Source organism: Haemaphysalis longicornis, unplaced genomic scaffold, assembly GCF_048455015.1.
Source record: "Haemaphysalis longicornis isolate Haplotype H1 unplaced genomic scaffold, Haemaphysalis longicornis Haplotype H1 scaffold_13, whole genome shotgun sequence".
Taxonomy (NCBI): domain Eukaryota; kingdom Metazoa; phylum Arthropoda; class Arachnida; order Ixodida; family Ixodidae; genus Haemaphysalis; species Haemaphysalis longicornis.
In genome coordinates this window covers 59,913,205-59,934,644 of record NW_027526233.1, presented here as the reverse complement: position 1 = coordinate 59,934,644, position 21,440 = coordinate 59,913,205, and the positions used below count along the sequence as shown (strand labels likewise).

General features: G+C 47.8%; 1 protein-coding gene across 1 annotated transcript in view; it reads left to right on the top strand.

Moving 5' to 3' along the window:
- LOC144163855 (neprilysin-1-like) overlaps nucleotides 1-20,732 on the top strand; it is a 75,342-nt gene extending 54,610 nt beyond the window's left edge. The window contains exons 10-11 of the mRNA XM_077694536.1: nucleotides 56-418; nucleotides 20,501-20,732. Coding sequence (XP_077550662.1) covers nucleotides 56-418; nucleotides 20,501-20,732 — 595 coding nt within the window. The remainder of the gene's footprint in view (nucleotides 1-55; nucleotides 419-20,500) is intronic.
- The last annotated feature ends 708 nt before the right edge of the window (nucleotides 20,733-21,440 follow it).

Genomic DNA, 21,440 nt, shown 5'->3' with positions numbered 1-21,440 from the left:
AGTGTGAACCTCTATGGAGTTTGGTAGCAGCATCACTCTGTTGAAATGAGTGCAGGCTGCAGCTGGCCGGCGACGTGATGTACCTGGAGGAGCGGGGCGAGCTGTTCATGCCGGCGATCATGATGCACGAGCCGGTCTTCTACCCGAAAGGCGTGGGCGAGCCCTTCAACTACGGCACCCTCGACGCGCTGGTGGCCAAAGTGCTGAGCGAGGCCATCGGACCCGCAGGCGCGGCTCGCAGGGCGGACAAGATCGAGGCGCTCTGGTGGACCGACCAGACGGCGGCCGCGTACGCCGAGTCGGTGCGCTGCTTCGATGAGCAGTACAGCCATCTCGAGAACACCACCCTGCCGATGGCCAAGGAACTGCGCGACGACGCCTTCATCTGGATCCGCTCGGTGCGCATCGCCTTCGACAGGCAAGAGCACTCTCGCCGTGGGATGTGCCGACGCAAAGGCGGCGTATAATCTCACGGCAGCCGTGAGAATCACCTCCGAGAAATTCTCACGGCAGTTTCCATAAAAGCTGGCCGGCCTAAAATTTGCTGAATCATAGTACGCCCCAACGTAACCTCACCGATCCTAGCGTAACCTATCCTAACGCGTCATAACCTACCCAAATTCAGTACAACTGCAACAAACTTGATCTAACCCAGCCCAACGACGCAGAACACAACATATATTAAACGTAATTCAATATTCCTGTGCGTGGATCTCTTGATACAGTAAATGCCAGAGTAAAAAAATGTTAACAAAATCACGATGACCGAAAAATTCTGAAAGCTAAAAAAAAGTAGCCATGTGGGACTCAAGCCTGAGACTTCTCGTTTAAAACCAAGTACTGTACTAACGCGCTAAAGGGGCTTTTTTAATACAGAACATTTATTTACACAAATTTACATATATACATGATACACAGACACGAACAAGGCAATGACAAGTGTGCGCGTAGTCGCGATCAATTTGAAGGTGATCATGGCAGCATCGATTAGCGGGTCTTTCAACTTACACAGTGGCTGTTTTCAGGACTTTGGCTATAATGGTAGCAGTGCCCTCTTCCCCTCATTGGTTCTTGCATGATACAACCCTGATACAGGTCGTAACATGGCGCTGCTGCTTGTTTACTCGCCACCCGAGCGATCACCTTCAAACTGATTCCGACTGTAACTGCTCACGGATTGAAACGCGAAACTGCGAGCGCGTGGCCTGAGGTACATGCAGCGCCGCCCGTGGACGGCCGTGGAAACTAGGTGTTGCATTGTGGTATACCACGAGAGCGATTGTGTTTTAACCGTAGGCTTGCTGCTTCCGGTTGCCAACAAGCGGGGCTGTGGTTCCCCGCAGCGAAAGTGGTGCGCTGCGAGCCTGGAGCGCGTTTGTGCGCCGCTGGTAGCCGCACGGCAGTTATCGCAGCCAATTTAGCGACATAGTCTGCTCGGGCGCTCCTCTTACACGTGCCCTTCTGATGCGACGCAGAAAATGTGCATGTAAGCCACGGTCACGCTTATCTGAATAAAACGAGCGTCTGCACAAAGGAACAGCCAACTTTATTTCATGATATAAACTAAAAAAGAGGAGAGCCGACGACATACTAATGCACTACACCACACGCGAACATGCCTGCAAAGGCATCTTTCCTTTTTTTTAGATTGATCCTGGAATAAAGATTGCTGTTCCTTCATACAGAAGTTTGTTTTATTCAGATGAGCGTGACTGTGCAATAAATGGATATTACTGTGCCGCATTGGAAGGGCACGCGTAACAAGAGCGCGCGCACGCGATGTCGCGAAATCGGATGCGCGTACAGCCGGGCGACTACCGCCGGCGCACAAACGCGCTCCAGCGCTCCAGGCTCGCAGCGCCCCGCTGTCGCTGCGGGGAACCGCAGTCCCGCTCATTGGCAACGGGAAGCAGTAAGTCGACGGTCAACACGCTCTCATCCTCGCGGTGTACCACAATGAAACACCCAGCTTCCACGGGCGTCCACCGGCGGCGCTGCATGTACCGACGGCCACGCGCTAACAGTGATGCGTTTCAATCCGTGAGCACTGTACATACTGTCGCGACATAACCTTCGGCCATCTTCAAGTGAGTCTTCGCTGAGTCACAAAATACCAAACACATGACTGCGACTGCAAAATTAATTACAAGCACGAAGCGATGACGTTGCTGAACACCGTTAAAATCAAACGGACTGAACAGAGAACGCTGGAACAGAAGCGAGTGCACAGGCGGATGTATACTCTTGGTTGATGTGCAGAACGCCTGATAAGTGGAGCACAGCGTTGAGAGACCGCAGTGGTAGGACCACGAGCGAGTCACAGCCGTTGCCAGCGTTGCCTTTCTTTCGCTTTGAACTTCTCCAGAGCTTGGAATCCCTTTTGCAGTGAGTCGCAAACGTCTGTGTCGGTATCTGGTTCCCCCATCGGCCTCACCGCCCATACAGGCTGTGCTGTAAAGTGCAACCAGGCAGGCTTGGGGCTCCGAGCGCCCTCCATTGCATCTACTCTGGCCTTTGATCCACACTGCAGAGAGTGGAGCCCGATGACAATCGAGAAGTCTCGAAGCGCCCTGTTCCTTTTTGGTGCGCTCAGGCGCCGAAGGTCTGACCACGACAGGTCCCATCGCTCAGTGAACGCAGTCTGCAGCTCGTTTCAGAAGCCGGCCGCGGTGTAGTAAACAATGAGGACGTGCTCCGGCGTTTCCCGTTTTCTGCAAAGAAAGCAGCCCGCGCCGCTATGGAGGAAAAAAACCTTTTATCTTCCAAACGTGCCTTCACCGGCAGCACTCCCATGTGGAGGCGTAAGAAAAAGTCCTTTGAACCGGTGGGCACAGGGAGTCTTCTTACCCGTTTAATACGTCGTCAGTAGCTGGGGGTTGTAGATAGACAGGGGGCGGCAGGACCTTCTCCGCGAGGCCCTAGTATAGCTTCCTGGGCTTTGCTTTGAGTAGGTACTCCCAAGAAAAATGTTGCTCGAGCAGGGCCAGCGCTAGCGCAACGTCTTTATAGAATTCGGTGGCGCTTGTGCCAAAGCAGGGAGGTACGTGATGGCGGTCCACAGTGCCAAACGTCTGGCACCCAGGCTGTTCGCGTCGCCCACGGGGAACCAGTCCCTTCGCTCCAGAAAGTAGAGCAGTCACTGGACTGTCAGTTTGAGCTCCACGTTGATGAGACCCAACCCACCCCTTTCCAGGCACCACAAGAGGTTTTAGCGGCGCATGGGTTCGTACGTGGAACACCAGAGGAACACCGCCCACGACCGGTGTTTCTTGGTCAGGGAGCCTGCGTCAATGTTTGTTATGCAGGCTCCATATATACAGCACCGCGGGGTATGCTATTGGGTTGCATACATGGGCCCTCGTAAATTGAGTGATGTGTCTGTTTCTCTATGATTGGACCTTTCTTTCCGCCGCTGATAGCTTGGGTTTCAATCGTTTTGTGACTGCGGCGCTTTGGTTGAGGTCGACGCCCAAGTAACTGGTCCTCTCCTCTTCCCAGGCCACTCCAAATAGGCAACTTGGTATGGAGGCCCATTCACCCAAGCAGGCTTCCCTCGACTTAAGTAGGCTTAGCTCTGCTCCTGAAAAGCGTCAAAACTGATTCGCTAGCCTGATTACTTCGCCCACTTGTGATCTGTGTATGTAAACGAAGGCCACATCGTCGGTGTAGGCGAGAACACGGAGCTCCTCACCTCCCAGCATGAGGCCATTTATGACCTTAGATGCGAGGGTCATACGGCGAAGTGGCTTAAGGTAAAGTGTAAATAAGATGGTTTACATGGGGCAGCCTTGGCGTACAGACCTAAGGATATCTATGGGCGTGCTCACCGCCCCATTTATTAATGGTAGAAATATCCTCGTAGCATATTTTGATCTACTCAATTATTGTTTCCCCAATGTCCCAGTGTTGGATCAGATCAAGTAAAAATCGGTGGTCCACCAAAATCAAACGTATTCCTTAGGTCAAGCTGAACAATGGCCAGAGGTAGAAAGCCTGATCCTGCCGCCTCACAGGCTACCCTCATGCGATGTAGGTTTGAGTTGATGGACCGCCCTTTGAAACCGCACGTTTGGTGCGGACTATAACCACTAAATAAGCTAGTGTGGTCCTGCCACTGCGCTCTACAGCCGTCCGGCTAGAATTCGGGCGAGGATCGTATAATCTGTAGTAAGGAGGCTTATCAGCCGGTAATCAGCGAAATCGGGTACGGAATCGGTGGATACTTTTTGCGGGGATTAAGGCTAAGTGGCTCGTGCACATGGAGAGCGGTAGGCGTTCTTGTTTTCTTATCTATTCAAAAACCTTGGCGAGGATGAGACTCAGTTTCTTCCTAAAGGCCACAGAAAACTCTGAAATGATGCCATCCGGCCCCGGAAATTTGTTTCGTGGGAGATTCTTGATGGTGCGCTCGTTTTTCGCTTTTGTTATGGGGGTGTTGATCACCTTTATTCTTTATTAAAAAAAAACCTTACAGACCTCCAGGACAGGGCATTGGGTAAGGGGGAAATTGGGAAGGTACAGAACAGATAACGTACAGTTTACAGGCCGGGTCAGTGCAACAACAATAAATATAAATGAAAGCACATATGTCCCGGTACAGGGTGAGGTAAATTTGAAGATACACCACTTGCTCACTTGAACATGGCGAAAGAGGGATACATTTTCAACAAATAAAGGACAAGGGAAATATAAATCGCCGTAATAGGCAATGCACTCAGAATTCAGGAACATGGTCACATGGTGAAGAGAGTGAGTAGCTGACGGCGAAATGTATCGGGATTAGATATGGAGGCTATGCAATCAGGTAGGGTATTCCAAAGACGAACGGCTCGAGGCTGTGGTGATGAGTTAAATGCATTAGTTGTACCGTATATGCGCATGAAGCTGAACTGATTATGCAATCTGCGCGAAAAAGAGTGAGGTGTTTGAAGCTGAAGCCGCGTTCGTTTATTAGAGGTAATATATTTCTGGAAATGACAGAGAAGAGCAATATTGCGGCGGTTATCTACTTGCGGCAGTTCAAGGTTTAATTTAATTTGTGGTATGCTTGACCCGATGTCGTAGTTACGAGGTATTAAGCGGGCAGCTCTATTTTGAATCTTTTCTGCACTATGATTAAGTATTTTTGATGGGGGGACCAAATTGCTGAGGCTAATTCCAGTATTGGCAGAATAAAGGTGAGGAAGGCTAGTTTTCGAATGTTAGTAGGGGAATTTCGCATGTTGCGGCGAAGGTAGCCCAGTGAACGTGAATTTTTGGCACAGGAATACACGATGTGTGAGGCCCATGAAAGATTTTCTGTGAGAAGAACACCAAGGTATTTGTAGGAAGAAGTGTGGGAAAGCATCGTGTTGTTCAAGTAATAGGAAAATTCAGAGTTTACGTGTTTACGGCTGAAGGACATTACCTCGCATTTTGCAAAGTTCAATTTCATGAGCCATTTGTGTACACCAGTTAGAAATATGGTTAAAGGAGTACTTTCACGAAATTTCTCGCTTTCAGTATTTATGCTGTAAAGAATACCTTTTGGCACAGTAATTACGAAAATCCAACCGAAAGCCGTCAGCCGCCAACACAGAATTAATTATAGCACGTTTATTGCAACTAATTTCAAATTTGGTCGCCACACGGAAAAATGGCCGTTCGAAGGCCAGCCTCCAAACGGGCCAGCCTTACGTCACGGTCTCACCCGTGACGTCAGGGACGTTTTTCTTTCCTCCATGCGTTCGCCGCATCGTCTGCTACGATTGCACATGGTCCGCCCTCGCCCGCGCAGTCGACATGTCGTCTGAATCGTCAGACTCAAATGAGTCGCTGCCACCCGACAGACAGAACAACTTTATTTGGCCAGGCCATTAGGCTGGCGATGTCTTCGCCGTCGTCCATTTTTTAATATCACAGCGGCTCGAACCGGCGCAGACCGTGATAGCAACAGCTTGTCGCCACTCTTCAAATCAATCTGATCGCGAAAAAGAAGTTCCACATGCCAGAAAGTAGATGTTAGTGTGTTGAAAAATTGTGCTAGGGGTTGTTATCAGCGCTGAATTTACAAGTGGCGTTCAGATATTTGCCCCGATGGTAAGCCTACGCTGACCGGCTGCGGAGGTTCGGCGCTCCGACCCAGCACTGCCGGCACAGCGGTGCGGCGAGCGGCCGAAAGATGGCGCCACCTACGCGTTAGAATCAAAACAGGCCGCGGCAGATGTCTTGGTCACCGATCGCCGAAACGGATATTATTGCAAAATAAAGCTCCATATGCGAAAAAGGGGATGATAGTGTGGTGAAAAGTTGTGTAAATGATTGTCATTTGCAGTTGTACAGATACCAGCGATCAAATAGTCGCCACGATACCAACGATACCAAGCCTAAAGTTCCCAACAAATGAGGTGACGCGTGCAACCCCGAGCCCGCTGGCTTGGGCGACTGTTCTAGCGTCCGCCGCGGCGCACGAACTCAGTCCACGTTTAGCGCTGCATGTCGTCGCGTGGAAAGTAATGCATCTTGGGGTCGTGGTCCATTTGCTCGGATAGGCTTCCACGAGCAGCACTTCGCATACCGCGAGCTTGCCATACCACAACCAGGGCGAGCTGGGCGACGCGCACCGCCGCGTCTCCGCCGTGCCCGTCGACATCGCGCAGTTTTCGGCACCAGTGCAAGGGAATACCATACGCCGGCCACGAACAGAAGAGCAAAGACGTCGAACACGCAACGTTTACAAGCATTGCTCACACAGCTACCCCCACGTCTCCTGCCCAAACAAATACTACCGACAACAGCAGCGCAGGATATCGTTTCCGGTTCAGAAAACGACTATATGACGTCACCCTGAACCAGCCAGACACACAGACCGATGTTTCGTCATGCCGAAAGCGATTTCGCTAGTGCTGCCGATTTGTGAAAGCTCACGGCCCGGGCAATCAAAATCGATTTTAGATGTGATTCCGGCCTCAGATCGCTGCACAAATGTCTGTGAGGCATCTATACAAACTACTGAAGCCATATCATTTTTTAGGCGTCAAAATTTGGTGTCAGTACACCTTTACGATCTGCTTGAATGGTTAAGTGGTCAGTTCTGGAGTTTATAGATTGCTATTTTATACAATCATCGGCGAAAAGACACATGCAAGAAGTAATCTCGGAGGGTAAGTCAATAATATAGATGAAAAATAGTAAGAGCCCAAAGACGCTGCCTTGCGGTACGCCCGAACTAACGGAAGAAAGAGGAGACGCAAAATTGTTATCAACAGTGAACTGTTGTTGGAAAGAAATGAAGTTACGAATCCACGATAATGTTAGAGTCAAGTCGTAGAGCAGATAACTTAGAGATTAGTCAGCAGTGGGGCACGCGATCAAAGGCCTTAGAAAAATCAAGAAAGATACAGTCCGTTTGAAGGTTGCTGTTCATGTTAAAGTGTAAATCGGTGGTTAATTCAAACAATTGTGTGTCACACAAAAATTCCGTTCTGAAACCATGCTAACTAGGAAAAAATAAATTATTCGTCGCGAGGTGATTGTACACGTGTGAACTGATTATGTGCTCAAGCATTTTGCAGCATATGCAAGTTAAAGATATGGGTCGCTAGTTGTCAGGCGAGTGAATATCTCCAGTTTTGTGAATTGGTGTTATCTTTTTTATTAACCAGTCATCAGGTAGCATGCCAGATGTTAGGGATTGTTCAAAAATTTGGCATCATATTTGGTTGATATGGGGAGGGTGTTCTTGAATATCTTGGAATAATTGTTATCGATACCGGCTGATGTGAATAATTTTAGCTTACTAATGAGTGATTCAATGCCTCCAACTGTGATAGCAATGAGTTCCATATAGGCGGCGTCAAGTTCTGGAAAAGTAGGCGCATTGGAATAATCCTTCTGTGTGAAAACAGACGAGAAGAACCTGTTGAAAACAGAGGTGCAATCGGCGCTAGGAATGGGTTTCTTGTCAGTTCTATGTACGCTCTTTAGTTTCTTCGGGTATTTTGGCATTTCATTTAGCATATCTGCTGGGATCGTGTTGGGACCGTTCTCAGGGAGAATAGGTCGGTGTAATAGTCCGCGAAGGCTTTAGCCACTTCCTCTCTGCCTGTTGCTATGCCCGCAAGATTCTTGAGCTCCGTGATGGTTTTGCGCGCCGTGTGCTCCATTTAGAAGGCTGCAGAAAGCTTCGACGGCCTTGCTCGAAACTCTACCCTTTGTTCCCTGCTCCGTATATACCAGAGCACCCCAGAAACATTTTTCCAGCTCTCCCCGGAACTCTTCTTTAATTAACCGGATGTCGTCTCTAAACTCCCCTGGCATCTTTTCGTGTGTCTCAGTGAGCACTCAGGTGGTGTCGTTAAGACGGCGCTGTTTTTTTTTGCGGGCAGCCTCCTCACACCCTGTAGTGATTGCGAAACTTTTTATCAGTGCTTTGAAAGTGTCCCACTTTTCCACACCAATAGTTCACGACCACAGTGCTTTGATTTCCCTTTGAACCTTTTCGATGAATGTCCATCTTTAAGCACAGTGGAATTCATTAGCCATTGCGTACCAGAGTTCTGCTTTGCACTGTACCTGATTAATGCGGACTTCTGGGCAAGTTGGTATTCCATAGCTGACGAGTAACACGCAAATACACGAGGGACGAAAGGAGGACAACAGCTCGTGGCCCTGTTGTCCTTCTTCCGTCCCTTGTGTACTTTTTGCGCGTTACTCGATCGTTTGCTATGCTGCACTGTATGTCTCGTCGGGCACTGTGCATGGTACAAGGCCGTAGTCAGAACAAAAAAAATTCACTCATCTCCACGAAGTGAACCACGACGAGTGGGCGAAGCACTAGGGATCGTTCTTACCGTAAATCACACGTTGCATTGCCCACTCGCGCATATAAATGAGTACAACCCATGTGTACAGTACATACAATTCCAATCCAATCCCATATAATCCAATCCAATCAATTTCAATCCAAACCAATCCAATCCAATCGACTGCTCCTCGCGCAAGCGCAACACTGTGTACACCGACGCCAACCCCCGGACAAAGCGAGGTCCTAAGGTGCTTCGCCCCTAACATGAAATGGGAGTGGCGGTGTATTCAGAAGCCGTCTCGCGAGACGTAAATACGATCCAGATGCGCATGGGACGAGCCCTGCCAGCGCGTGTAGCGTTTGGTTGGCCAGCTGCACCCCAAGGCCACATCGGACAGGTCGCTGTCCCGTAAAACTGCACTCAATACACGGGACGATGCGTCGAATCACAGCCACTCCCGGATCGCCAATTGGCCCCCCTACACACAGTTGAAATCGCCCCCAAAGAAAACTACCCCAGACACACACAAGTTAATTCCGTAGAGCGGTAAAAAGATCCGAGCGAGCTTCTGCATCATTGGGGGCTCAAATAATACACGCAAAACGCACCGGCTCTGTCCACGAGGACGTCCACAATACAAAAACGCCCGTTTTGAAGAAATTTTGAAGAAGGGGTTTTTCCTAATTAAGATGATTGTACCGCTTGCTCGGGCTGGAGTTAAGGTGTGGAAGCACCGGAATACAAACACGGCTTTTTAGGGAATATTTATCCCATAGAATCTCCGGTAGTATGCTTAGCCAATGAGAAGCGACTGCAGCTGTGAGAAATTTCTGACGGTAATTCTCACGGTTGCCGGGATAATAGACACCACCTTACGGAAAAGTGGTTTCGTTATAGGCGACACTTCGTTGAAAGCGGACATGATTTGCTCTCTGTGCTCTGCAGTGCAGGGACCGCGAAACACTTGGTATGAAGCGAGATTTTAGAGCCAGCGACAACCGATTTTCGTGGACTCAACGTCCTGCAGCTCATATGAAATCCAGCGTTTTATATACCGCGGTAATAGCGAGGGGCTTCTAAACAAACAGGCAAAGTAATTTTTAATTTTGCAATAATTTCTGAAGTCTGAAAGGTGGCGACATGTAGTCTCCAAACGTCACACAACCTTACGTGTCCCGTGGCCTCCGCGATGGGCTGTTGGCGGCGCGCCGCCGGTAGCCGATCGCGGAGGCCACGCGTGTCCGAGCAATTCAACGAATGATTCAAAACCCCGCAGCAAGCAACTACCTTACGTGTCCGAACAATAGACCCTTTGCAAAATACTATCAGGCATAGCGGACAAGCGTAAGGCCAGTCGAGAAACATTGGAAGCAGAGGGAGCAGGGAAGGGAACAGAGCGATTGTGCCGGCTGGTCGGCTCAGCGCACTCACCCATTGCCTTAGCTCGGACTCCACGGACTCGCAGTACTGGGGTACCGGACGATATGGCGTCTGCGTCGCGGGGATTGGTCTTTCCTATCACCAGGTGGGACACCAACCTCTCTGGTGTCCCGAGTTTGAGCGACGAGCGCGTCCGTGCCGTTTGCAAAGGGGGACGCAAAAGCGAGTCGGCATGACTCCTGCAGAACTCGTAACCGCATGTGGTGACAAAATCAAAACAGCAAGCAAAAGCTCAGAAACCTATGCGACCAGTCTGAACGCCGAGGTGACTACGAGTGGCTCTAAGAGAGCGCCGCGCAGCCGCGTTTCCATTATCATGGCCGAGGTTTGCGAATGACCTCAGTGTTGTCATCATGAAAGCTCGCGTATGTACTATGTTGCCAACTTTTCTGAAAAGGGTCTATATTCAACGAATGATTCAAAACCCCGCATGAAGCAATAGGAAAGGTTGTAAATTATGTTTTTTTTAGCCGGGGACAAGATTTTAAACACCTCTCTTAACCTCACGTGCAGTTAGAAGTATGTTGCAGCACGGCTCACTGTCCTTGTTGCAAGTATTCCTTTTGGCAGGACACGTATGGCTGGTTGGCCTAAAAATTCCGATTTCAAAAGTTCGGGGCACTCCCAATGAAATCCGTTGGTGTTATGGCGTTTTAAGTGATGCCCTTTAATTGAGAAAATATACTGGGCACAAATCGGATGTGGGTCCCTTCAAAGAAGACTTACATATTCACATTCCTACGCTTCTTCCTACGTCAGCCCCACGGACTTAAAACACGCATCGTGCACCAATGTGAAAAGCTTTACAAATACATGGAAATATTCCTGACGGACTCGTTTGCTTATTTTAGACATGTTTTTTCTGTACCTAATAAAGAAAAAAACTCTAACTTGCTAGACAGCAAGGGCCGTCTTGGGAAAATTAGATAAAACAGAATATGTTCTATGCTTGAAGGGACCCAGAAAACCTTCTGGTAAAGTTACAAAAGGCCTGTATTGTCGCGTAGCACCAATATAGCGATGCAATGCCATTGGAATTATTCATCTACATTCAGTATTAGCTGCGCCAGAAACAATTAAATGCACCTCTCCCCACTTACCGATTGACTCCTCCTCCCTCTCTGCTTCTTTCAAAGCAGCTGGAAACACTGGGAATATCCATGTGACATCGCGACGCTCGACTTGCGTTCTGCGCTAGCTGCATTCCTCCGCCTAGGCACGCGTCAATCGCCGCGTACCCGCCTTTGCCGCCTTTGCCTCGGGATCGCGCAGGAAGGAGGAAGAGCAGCCTGAAGCCAATGGCAGTGACGTTGCCGGCGGGTGACCCCGCCGGCAATTGGGCGAATCAGGGGGCGCCTTCGCCATTGCGTCAGCCGCGGTCGGCTCGCTGCGGCGTCACGCTCGTCGGTTGAGGAAGGCGATCTTCAAAAATTGTTTACAAATTATCCGTACAACTTATGTAGCTCACACTTGGCTCAAAAATACCCCGTTATGTGTTCTACGACCCGAATGCATTTGATTGCCACCTTCACGAAGCTTTTCTGGGTCCCTTTAATTTCTTGCCTTAGCGCACGATGGTTTTCCGTCCGCGGGTAAGGAATTGGTAAGTCCCATAGGAATGCGAAACTTTCTCTGCTTCACTGGTGGCGTGGTGTGTCCGCATACAACCCACTGCACAAAAGTCCCCTTTACACAACAGGTTTTAAAAAACAATGATGGTGATGATAAGGAAAGGCACACCAAACGCCTCAAGAAAGAGCGCTTCCGGTCGTCTGAATCCAACCTCGGTCACTCGCGTTATGAAGCCGACGTATATCCGATTGGACCACCCAGACACTTTTTTAGGGGCGAAGCGCCTTAGGACCTCGCTTTGTCCGGAGCGTGGCGTCCGTGTACATAGTGTTGCGCATGCTCGAGGAGCATTGGATTGGACTGGATTGGATTGGAATTGTATATACTGTGTAGCCAGTAGTAGCCCTTGCTGTTTCTTTGTGTAGCCAGTAGTATCCTTGGATGTTTCTTTGTGTAGCCAGTGGTAGCCTGGGAGTTTTCTGCGGACACGGACACGAATTTTTTTTTGGCTGGTCAGAGGTATACAGCTTCGCAGTAAAAAATCGTACGGTACAGTTTCGGGCGCGACAGATAGTTACCGAGATCCGTGGGATTTGAGAGGAAGGTCTTTTTTTAAGAGTGCGGTGGAGGACGAACCAAAAGAAAGACGTCATCCAAACAGTGTAGGAAAATGTGTTCGACATTTTCTTGTTTCCTGCACAGGAAACAATCATCACCCCATTGCAGGAAAACATCTTTGCTTTGCACCCACGTTTTGACGGAGCGCTTCTGTGCGCAGCTTGTAAGAGAAGTCTTGCTCCTCCTGGTACTGGCATTTCCTCGGTGCGTTTTAAAACACCTTGACCTTGGCCAGCAAGGAAACGAGTCCTATTCAGCTGCCCAGCAAACAAATATTCAGTTAAATCTTTACACAATGTCTCGCGGGTTACTGAAAACAGGAAATCACGAGAAAAGCAACCACTCAGGGGCCGGTATGCAAAACCGACTTCGCGCTGAAAGCAAGTGGCATTCGTGTGTGTTCCGTGAACTGTAAAAATAAGAGAATTAGGTAAACCAATTAAGGCTGGTCTGTTAAAAGGAAAAACAAACGCTGTGCGAGCGCTAGAGTGGACAAATGGGCCAGTGCTATACCACCCCCTTCGAGCTTCCTAAGAATATTGCTTAGAGTAGTCCTCCCGAATTGGAAATGTTCCAGAAACACCGCAAAAATCTGATGAAATGTCACCTTCTTGAAGCTGAAACAGTGCAATGCTTGCATGACATACTATTATGAGCAATATAAAAAAGAACACAGGAACACGTGGAAAACAGACTCGAAACCGACTCGGAGCGATACGCGGATGCCCCTGCGAAAAATATCCCTCCTGAAAAGTTCCTTATATACGGAAATATGGGAATACGGAGTGAACTTTCCCAGAATGACACAAAGCCGCATCAAAACACGGAATATTTTCGAGAAACACACGTGAACAAAATAGGGCATACTTACCAAAAAGATGACACTGATTTTATGTCTACGTTTACTAGCACAGCAAAATCACTGACCGTATGAATTCCGTATATGTTGAAAATACGGAAAACATACGGAGTGTCATTTTGCTTATTATTGAAAATAAAAACACATCCTGAAAACTTCCGTATATACGGAAATATGGGAATACGGAAAACTTCCCCAGAATAGCACAAAGCCACAACAAAGCACGGAATATTTTTCAGAAACACGCGTGAACACAATAGTGCCCACCTATCCAAAAATTTCACACCGATTTTACATCTGTACGTTTACTAGAACAGCCAAATCACTGTCCGTATGAATTCGGTATATACGGAGTATACGGAGCGTCATTTTGCTTATTATTGAACATGAAAACAAGAAACCTGTGCCAAACCTTTTTTATTGCGCACACTAATGTGATTCCCAGTTTTTTATACTAACATCTGCTTTCGGTGTGCTTGGGGGCGGCATAATCCGTATGAACTCCGTATTCCCATAATTCCGTATATACGGAACGTTTAAGTAGGCATAGGGGGAAAGGAGGGCGCTCTTCCACTAACAGTAGGCACTCCCACCGCACTGGCATTTCTACAAAGCAGCAGCCTACGTCATTTAGCCGATAATATGGCATTGTCGGACAGCCGATAAGACGCATGGTCGAATGGGAACAGTTGTTAGTGAAGCGTTGCCTTTTCCACTTTGTTTCCGACGGCGTCCGCTGCGTATCACTCATAGCTGGGTCTGAGGGTATTTTCTACGCGTTCGTGTGTTCCCTTTCATATTGCTCATAATAGTACCGGCGCAGCAAACACATTGCATATGATTGCTCGAGCAGAAGTCGACATGCTCCACTCGTCCCATATTTTCGTTTGCGTACGCATATCGCGTGCTCTCTCGTTCCAATACTTACTGTTTTCTCGGTAATGCTCAAACGGGATGCCAAGATAATGTGTGGCCTTCCTTGACCAAGCCACTTTTTCGTAAACCCTTGGTGCAGCTGACCAGTGACCATGCCAAAGACCAACGCACTTTTTTAATATCGGCAGACTGGCAGTTTTAAAGATGATAGTCTTTGTTGGGCTACCTAAACGCAAAAATTTTGGGATGTCTGTCTGAATGTCTGTCTATCTGCCTGTCTGTGACTCGATTCAGCCACCCAGCCAAAGTGAGGCAAAAGCAGCGCTATAGTCTTATATACCCGCATCCAAATCTAAACGTCTAAGTCCGGTATCTATGTTCATATTTGTCAACATTGCTGAACAAGAACAACACATTACGCAAATAGAAGGCAGAAAATCTATACATGAGTGATGTTTGAAGTGTTCGTTTTTAAAAAAAATCATAGCTGCTTGGTTTCTGCGATAGGAAATGAATACTACATCAACTGCAGAAATCTGTCGCGTGGTGTTGCCCCCGCTACTATAGCTCCTGTCAGCATTTAGGAAATCAAATGGCGACAGCAACGAAAGGTTCCACTAGATAGGCTCCACTTTCCGCTTCGAACGCTCGTGAGGTAGGACAACGTGGTTCTATAAACGATTGCCGAAAGCCATGGATAACCACTAGTCTTCACGAGAGAATTAAATCTAAAAACAAGTTATTTCATGACTTTGTACGTTCACGAGAACCTGCAGCATTTCTGAAGTACAAAAAATACAGAAATACGCTCACGTCGGACCTGAAAAAGGCCAAGAAAGATTATTACCAAAAGACATTTGAAAGGATCTACGATAACCAACGCAAAATCTGGAAGGTAGTGAATGCTCTGACTGGCAAAAGTACAAGTAGTGAATGTATCCAAGAATTAACAGTAAACGATGAAGCTCTTGCAGGAAAGAGATTAGCCTATGCTTTCAACGCCCACTTTATAAATGCGGGCACGTACGAAAGAACTAGCATTAGCGCAGACAACGCGTTAACAGAGGGCCCCCGTGTGCCTGAGTCCATCTTTGTGCGACCAACAGACGCAGTTGAGGTTGCAAATTTAATCTGCAAGCTTAAAACCAATGTAGCATCTGGCATAGATGAAATAGGGCCCGCAGAGTTAAAACTGATATCACCATTAATATGCGAAGTTTTATCCTTCATTATTAACCTCACCTTGACCACAGGCATTTTTCCCAGACATTTAAAACTGGCCAAAGTCACTGCTATATTCAAAGGTGGTGACCGTAACAACCTGTCGAACTATCGTCCTATATCGGTGCTTCCAACTCTATCTAAAATATTCGAAGGCGTAATCCATGAGCGACTCACTTCTTTTTTTGACAAGCACCAAATAATAGCAACCAACCAATACGGCTTCCAAAAGCATAGGTCAACTGAGCAAGCTCTGGCTTATATCAAGGAAAAGATAATCGTAAATATGGAAAACAGAAAATACACACTCGGTCTTTTCTTAGATATTCAAAAGGCATTTGATTCAATACATTTTGATTTGCTGTTAAAAAAATTATCTAGCTGTGGAATTCGTGGGATCGCATTACAAATTCTGGAAAACTACTTGCATGATCGATATCAAATAGTCGGCATCAATGACATATTATCTGCCGAAATGAAATTGAAACAAGGTGTCCCACAAGGATCCTTACTTGGCCCGTTATTATTTCTTGTGTACATAAATGATATTGTTAAAATACCAGGTTCTTCTGATATTATTATGTATGCAGATGACACGAATATTTTTTTCTCATCAAACAGTTTAACATTCCTGGAATCTATTGTAAACGAATATCTGGTGCATCTTTCAAACTGGTTACAACAAAACAAGCTGCGATTAAATGCCACAAAGACAACCTATATAATTTTCCGCCCAATCAATAAGCCCTTAAACGAAGATATCAATCTCAAATACGAAGGTCATCTTATTGCACGGGTACATGAGCAAAAGTTCCTTGGTGTTTGGTTCCAAGAACAGTTAAACTGGTCAGTACACGTAAATAATTTAGTTGCTGCTCTGGCACGAACAGTTGGATGCCTTTATAAAATATCAGACTTAGTACCGCTATGGCTAAAAAGAAACATGTATTATTCTCTATTCTATTCAAAACTAACGTACGGAATCTTGGTGTGGGGAACAACCTCACGAAATAATTACAATAAGCTTGTTGTCCTGCAAAAAAAGATATTACGGTGTTTCGAAAATTTTCAAGGGAAACTCCAAGACCTGCCAACTTCACCTTTGTTTTCAAAACACTCAATACTTAGAGCTGACCAGCTGTATTACTTTAGACTCCTGCAGATGGTACACAAAAACAAGTTATATGTAGATGGTGACGCAGAAAACCGTCATTACTGTGTACGGCGTCCAATAGGACGTACACCTAAAACTAGGACTAATTACGGCAAACAATCGGCCACTTATCAAGTACCACATGTCTTGAACATCCTAGCGGATAATTTAAATTTTAGCACCAGTGCAACCGTATTTAAGACTGAAACCAAGGTGATGTTTATAGAGAAGAAAGTGAGATATGACAATCACTAGGCGTGTCTCACTCTAAAGAATTTAAACTGTACTGTGTGAAGACGTGATTTTTTCATAGACATGAGGAACACTCAGTAAGGAAACATTTCGTGTTGTATTGTATCTGCTGGCAACAGGTATTGAAGAAAAAAGTTCAATGTATATTGTAGAACTTGTGATTCTCATTATAGTAAATGTACGATTTTTTGTATTTTTCACGATTTACTTATTTTTTTTCTCTGTATTGCTGGATCTTATTGCTAAGCACGCATATTTGATTTGAACATGTCCTCTACTGTGAACTCTTCTGTTGTGGACTCCAGAGGGTCAGGAGCCCTCGTCAGGCACTCAATGCCTTTAGCTCCTGCCCCTTCAGCAGGGATTGTAACAACGTCTGCTGAAAAATAAAGTCTTCTTCTTCTTCTTCTTCTTCTTCTTCTTAATGTAGTAGGGTTCCTCGATTCACGCACGTCTCCGCCGTACGGGAGCGCTGGCATCGAGGCACCCGACTAGGAGCAGTGGAACGCGGTAAATTTAAATTGACTTGAACGAACCTCTAGCGTGTTACCTTGGGAAAAACGAGACGGGAGGAGTACAGCATCAGAGGTGAGCAGAAAGAGAAGGAAGCGGTTTACTTGCCAGAGGCGCCAGTTGACTGTCGTCTGTAGTCGCCATTTGCAACGAACGGAGCAGATACACGGCCATTGTTTTATAGCAGAATTCTCGCGTGACATTGGGCCTCAGTGGGCCAGCCGTTCATCGCCCTTGCTACGCCGCCGCTGCCTTGACATGAGAACGTGAAAGGCCACCCCTCTTTCAACGCACCGGGTCGAATCTTTCTTTCTTCTATGTTAGGAAGGTCTACCCTTAAATCACTGCCATGGTACTACACACGGCGTATCGAGGCACAATAAACATGAATGAGACGCCCTGTTGAACCACCCGCTAGGTTGTTCGCTTGTAAAGTGTCCACGTAGCAATACGTTGTCGCGCCTCTAACAGCACTCAAGAACGCGAAGCTGCCCGTAGTGTTAGTCATGCATGCAGTTTTGCGTGATTCGCCTAACTTAGACGTGACGGTTTCACACAGGCGCGAATCAAGGTCTCACTGTCAGAGCAAAAACATCCAGAAACTTTTGAGCTGAAACTATTCATGAAATAACGCTGTTCCACAAAGTTCTAGACACGTGGAGTGCATCATACTGGTAGCGTGAGTGCGTGCTCCCGAAACAAGTACGATGTAACCTTCGAGTGTTCACGTTCCTACAAGTACGTTCACGTATAGTCAAAGTGCGTATAAGGACGTACACCAAGAATACCCACAAGTGGCGATTATCACGATACTAGTACAATGTACTCTGCGAGTAATCACGAGTGCGCGTGCTTGCGATACTAATATGTCCACGAGTAGTCACAAGTGCGCAATTGCGATACTATAGTACGATGCAAGTACCCACGTGTGCGTACTCGCGATACTAATACGATGAAAACTCTACGAGCAATCAGGTGTGTGTACTCACGCTACCAGTATGGCGCACTTCACAAGTAGTTACGATACTAGTATGATGCTCTGCACGAGTATTCACGACAGTACAATGAGATGCACTCCGACAGACTCACGAGTGTTCACTCGATTGATTGATTGGGGGTTTAACGCGCCGACGCAACGCAGGCGATGAGGCGCGCCGTAGTGGAAGGCTCCGGATTAATTTTGACCACATGGGGATCTTTACCGTGCGCCGAAATCTCGTACACACGGGCGTTTTTGCTTTTCGCCTCCATGAGAAAAGCGGCCGCCGCGGCCGGGAATCGAACCCGCGACCTTGGGCTCAGCAGCGCAACGCCTTAGCAACTGAGCCACCGCGGTGGGTCCGAGTGCTCACTCGCGATACTATACATAATGCACTCTGCGGGTGCGCACTCAGGGGTACTTGCACACGCATTGTATAGATAAAGGGGTACTGAAATACCTTCCGCCTATGCATAGATATAAATGTATCCAAATAAAGCAATGTAGTAGCAATCTCCTCCCGCAAGCATTTTGTCACAGCGATGAGTATTAGCTGAGAAATCGTAAATCAAAAACCGCGCATTATCGTAGCGCCGCATTTCCTCCTCCTTTCAACAGTTGACGGCGCGCGAACCTTCCCTCCCATGATGCTGCACTCCTCAGTGGTGATATTGCTTCCTCAGACTACCGTCTGCTACGGGCAACCTCTTTTGGCTTTTTGATCTTTGTTGACACCGTGCATCCCGCACTCCGCTCAAGGCTGGAAAAGTGAACGAAAGACCTGGCGGCATGTGTGCGGCCTGGCCTTACCCTTTCGCCATGTATGTTGCTGCAGTTGACATCGGCGGCACGTGACTTTTTATCGTCGGCGAACTCGCAGCAGCCCCACGGGGAGGATCGTGCGCTCGTTCCATTTGATGCACCTTCCCAGCGCCTAAATCATGTGACCAGTTCAGCTTGGGGCGACGCGTGGTGGAGAGCGGCAACACTGGCAAAACATGCTTCGCCGGGGCTCAGCTTTCTAGCGCTGGCGCGAGTGCCTCTTTGACTATCTCAAACATAGAGGTTCAGTTGCCTTGGCAACAAGCCACAAACCGCCTTCAAGGTCATTTACGGTTGCGTGATCCCGGTTCAGCTGGGGGCCCCACCTCGCGACATGTGGGCACAGCAGGCGCACCACTCACTCCCACTGGGAAGTGCGCGATGCGTTTGCATTGTAAGAATACAGGAGGCGATGGTGTGTGTGTTGTCGACGCGTTTGTTTCGCGATGAAATGCGACGTCTGCGGGGGGATAGTGTTTCCCATGGTTTGGATTATCCTTCTCGAGCGACATACGACTCAACCTCGCATGTGGTATATGTGCAGTTTGCGTGGTTAAAAGCCTTCTCGGCTTGCGCGCCAGAGTTAGGTGACTTGTTGTTCGTCCCCACAAACCGCGCGCGAGCTGAGTGCCGAATTTACGACGGGCAGGAGAAGGCAACCGATCATCTGTCAATCGCGGTTCAAACTTGAAACGCATGTTGTGATGTTGTGTTCGTTCAAAACGCATCGCTGGATAGTTTTGTTGAATTTGAATAAAATGTATGCGTCAAACCCGGGCATTCGGCTCAGGGCGTTCTCTTCGATTGCACGAAAGAAGTGCCTCGGGGTTTTAACGCATTCTTTATGGAACGTATTTAGGGAAGAGAATATCCATTTCGTGTTATGGCTGTGTTTCATTCAATACAAACGGTTAAGCGTTTGTTTACACTTTTTTGGATAGTCGTAAAATGTCCAAGCACTCCGGCACTCCACTGGCAGATCAGCCGGCGAGCCGACGCTGAGCAAACGACACATCTCTTTCTCGGAAGTGCGTGAAAAAGGCGCTCAATAGCAGGATGTCTACCTCATGACGAACATCTGGGAATCGGTGACGTAGACATGTGAAGATGGCGGCGTCCAAAAACATGCGGGGAAGGGTGAGAAAAGAGCTACAAACTTTGCAACAAAAAGTGCAAGCTTTCTGCTGCGCGCAAAAGAGGAATACTTAGCACAGATGACGTTGACGACCCGGTCTAACGTTTCTGCTAGTTTATTTAGTGTGCTCATAACTGCTTTCAGGCCCCATTTAACTCGTAGTCATGAGGGCACTGACCTCATCATCGATCATCAGGCTAGTTCACCGCCAAACTAGACGATCATCAAACTAGTAACTGCGTAACCAGCTCCCTCTGACTCCACCCTTGCGCAGGTACCGGATGAAGTACCACGCTCGAACTCTGCGATCGCGAGAAAGACGCCAGCATGACCAGGCCTTCTTTATACGGTTCTGCCTGCTCACGTGTAGCACCCACGAAGAAGCGAAGCAGCTGCTGCCTCGGCTGCGCTGCCACCTGGCCGTCGCAAACATCCACCAGTTCTTACCCGCCTTTCAATGCCGCGGGCCAACCAAGCTGAACATGGACAAGTGTCCCTTCATCTAGTGTAGTGTGGTCAAGGCGCCGTAGCTGCTCTCAACTGGGTTGGTCGGGGTGTACCGCGAGATGTGTTCACTTGCGGACAACTTCATTTTTTTTCCTTAAATTACTCAATGTTTGTTGGATATACATTTGCGTTATTGCCCGAACAATGCAAGAACAGATAGCCTTGACGTGTGGCCCTGATCCAATGTCGATTGTTGACGAAGACTAGCGATACATGCGTAAGTTACTGTCGCAATAGGGTTCTTTAGCTTTGCCAACTGCCACTCCATCCCCGTGCAAACGAAAGGTGTCCGATGTTTAGTGCTGTAATGATTTGTTTGGCTGTTTTATTTGTCTTCGCTTTTTCAGCTCCTCTGGCCCGACCCCATCAGTTTGCGAGAATTTCGGAAGCCTCTTTTCTGCCAAAAGCGTGCTGTACGCCTTAGGGCAAACGCGAAACGCCTGGAGAGGGGAATTATCGTAATTATCTTGGGCAAGTTGCCAGGGCTGATTCAAAACCGCAAGAAATAAATATTGTTTAAACAAAGTATGGGGTTGGCGGTATTCGGCAAGGACGCTGAAATAATGAACAGACAAGCTACATGGCAAGTTGGTGCCAGCGGTATAAACCACTCCACACTGATGGAGGTAAGTTACATGGGACAGAAACAACTGACGCCTTACTAAACCGGGGTGCAAGTTAAACAGTTAAAGAAACTAGCTCATGTT